General features: G+C 37.8%; 1 protein-coding gene across 1 annotated transcript in view; it reads right to left on the reverse strand.

The window, feature by feature from the left end:
* Nucleotides 1-363: 363 nt before the first annotated feature.
* LOC122079637 overlaps nt 364-2,783 on the reverse strand; it is a 3,456-nt gene continuing 1,036 nt past the window's right edge. Inside the window, exons 3-5 of the mRNA XM_042646262.1 lie at nt 2,336-2,543; nt 910-1,383; nt 364-822 (exon numbers count right to left, since the gene is read on the reverse strand). Coding sequence (XP_042502196.1) covers nt 753-822; nt 910-1,383; nt 2,336-2,543 — 752 coding nt within the window. The 3' untranslated portion in view covers nt 364-752. The remainder of the gene's footprint in view (nt 823-909; nt 1,384-2,335; nt 2,544-2,783) is intronic.

Raw genomic sequence — 2,783 nt, forward strand, 5'->3', positions numbered from 1 at the left:
CTCAAGAAATAATTTGGATTGAAAACGAATCAATTCAACCTCTTTAAGTAGATCATATACAATCCTAAAAGTTCATGTATTGTCTTGTTATTCTGTGTACTTTCCATAGCCCTGAATATTTCAATGCTATATTTTGCTACTTCTCATACTCCACTCAAAAGCTGAAACTTGAGATGGGAGCAGAAAATCTAAGGTTCAACCCTCTTAGAAAATTTTCAGTCTCATCCAACTAGCCACACAAAAGTTTTTGCTTACCAACTTGAGAGAAGTTCCCTAGTTGGCCCTATCAAGAACTCCACTTACTGCCTTGTTCTTCAAGGCCAAAAAGAACACCTGGGTGCAACTTCAGCGTTAACTAAAACATTGGACTCAGATGGAAATTGCACTTTCTGATTGTCAGCTGTCCAAATGTCTTGACAATTTTATGTTTCCCTACAACAATATACAAAAATAAATGGCATTTCATCTCTGTTACCTGGCTAAGTCCTTTTGACTGAGATTTCAAACATGAGTTAGATGGGGAACCATTGTTCTAAAACCAGAACAGCAATAGCAAGCTGGTCAACCAGATTAAACACAGCCAACCTGCTACTGATTTCCGCTTCCTGGTCATATTCCCATCTATTGGTGATAACACACCAATGGCCTTCTTAAACAAATGTTTAGAGTGGACCAACTAAACCACATAAATGATCATTTAACTCAACATCTATCAGATGACAAAACACCATTGCTATTTGAACCGAATCCCTTCATGATGGAGATTTTACTCCATACTTGGAGAACGCCCCTGTTAGAACAGCCTTCTCCTTGACCTTCAATCTGCATCAACAGGAACTAGAACTTAAAAATATGATGTAGCAATGGTGCATGTTGGAACCTCAAAATGTCATGACATAAAAATTCTACCTTTTTGCAGACGCTGAAATGCTCAACTTTGGGACCTTTGCTGATTTTGTTTTCACAATTTTCTTCTTCTGTACTGCCCGACTCTTCTGTTGTTGCTTCGAGGATACTGACTCATTGACAAGCTCAGTTGTTGCTTTCATGCCACTGACATCATTTGGTTCCCATACATTGACACATTCAGGATCCTCCTCAATATCTTCCCAGTCTGCTGGCATAATCTGGTCCATTGGGCCAGCAGATTCATCAAGGGTGGTCAGTTTCAACAAATCCATGGACAGGTTATTGACATCAGAATCTGCAACTGTGTTTTCTTTTAAAATGGGAAGAGTAAGTTTGGATATGGATGTGCTAGAGCCATTTGGAGATTGTTGAAAAGCATTGTCAAGGGAGCTGCTTGGATTTATCATCTCACAGGTTATCTGCTTCTGAATCTTTCCAAAAGGTAAGCTTTGTCTGCCATATCTGTGTATGAATCTGCCATGATAACCATAATGTTTGAATAGCTGGATATTAGCAGACGTGGAAAAAAGTAGCCTTAACATTAAATATGAATGCAATAGAAAGAAAAAAAAGGAAGGAGAAAGTAACAGAGAAAATATCAAACATTTTACCAATTCATTGTCCAGCCACAACAGTAGATATGAATGCAATGAGGAGCAGCTGCATAGACAATCAATAAGATATATCTAGGTAGCCACTCATCTCATTAAATAAAACTATTTGGCAACTAGTCTATCAATTCTTCCAGGAAATTCACTGGGATTAGTTCTGCCATAGGGAAGAAAAACTAACCAAGCCATAAGTTCGAATACTGTAGGAAGATTAAGTATACATGCTGCGTTAATTTACTTTGGTCATTATCTTCTCATTCTTGCAATGAATTCATCCTAGTTATTGAATAATTGAGAATAGACAAGCCATTACGATTTTTCTTGTTGCTTTACTCCTTTGTTTCCAATAAATTACACTTACACTATTTTCTCCTAACAAAAAGAAAAAACCCATACTTAAATTCAGATCGGATTTTCTTGTCACCTGGGATGAAAATTTTGAATTCCCATAGCATTTATATGCAATAGACGATGCTTTAAAATGGAATTACCTCAACGCAAACTGGTTTTTATGTCTTCAGTAGAAACAATGTCATTTGAGTTTCGCACCACATCGAACCATTTCCATTGTTTATTCCAATTTTGGAAATGAACAGAGACAAATCCATTTATGGTGAAAGCCAAATACACTCAGATACTATGGCAAAGCAAAATGAAATTAGTCCATCAAAGCCGTAACGATTTGCAGCCTTAAACTAACAGGAACTTTTATACAAATTACACAGGTCTCTGCTCATTTCATCATAGTAACACTTGCATGAGCTATTGTTAGAGTGAAAGTTAAGGATATGAAGAACCATGTCATTATGCATTACCTAAATGCAGCCTCTTCAGAGTCCAGGTCAACAAAAGCAAAGCCCTTGCAAATAGGGTCCTTTGTCTTTTTATTTCCAGAAACAGCTGGACTTATATTAAGTATTCCTGGGAACCCCTGAAATGCCAACTTCAAATCTCTGTGGATGTTCTTCTTCTTGGGGAGGTTCTCAACACGAACCCGAATTCCACTTGGAACAACTTCAGGTGCTGCAAATCTCCAATACAATGTCCTCAAGTCAAACACCAATGACAGGAAAGAGCAGATAACAAAAGCAATGCAATTATAATAGATGTTCGTTCCAGTGCCATGGAGCTTCCCAAACAAATAGTGTAATGAACCCAAGAGCCCTTTGAAGATAAATTGCTGGTTTCATTGATTGTGCAGTAGAACAAAGTGACTTATTGTTGTATCCTGGGCCTCCCTCCTTCCATTTTGTCTGTCCCCCC

The sequence above is a fragment of the Macadamia integrifolia genome, chromosome 5 (assembly GCF_013358625.1).
Source record: "Macadamia integrifolia cultivar HAES 741 chromosome 5, SCU_Mint_v3, whole genome shotgun sequence".
NCBI classification, from domain to species: Eukaryota; Viridiplantae; Streptophyta; class Magnoliopsida; order Proteales; family Proteaceae; genus Macadamia; species Macadamia integrifolia.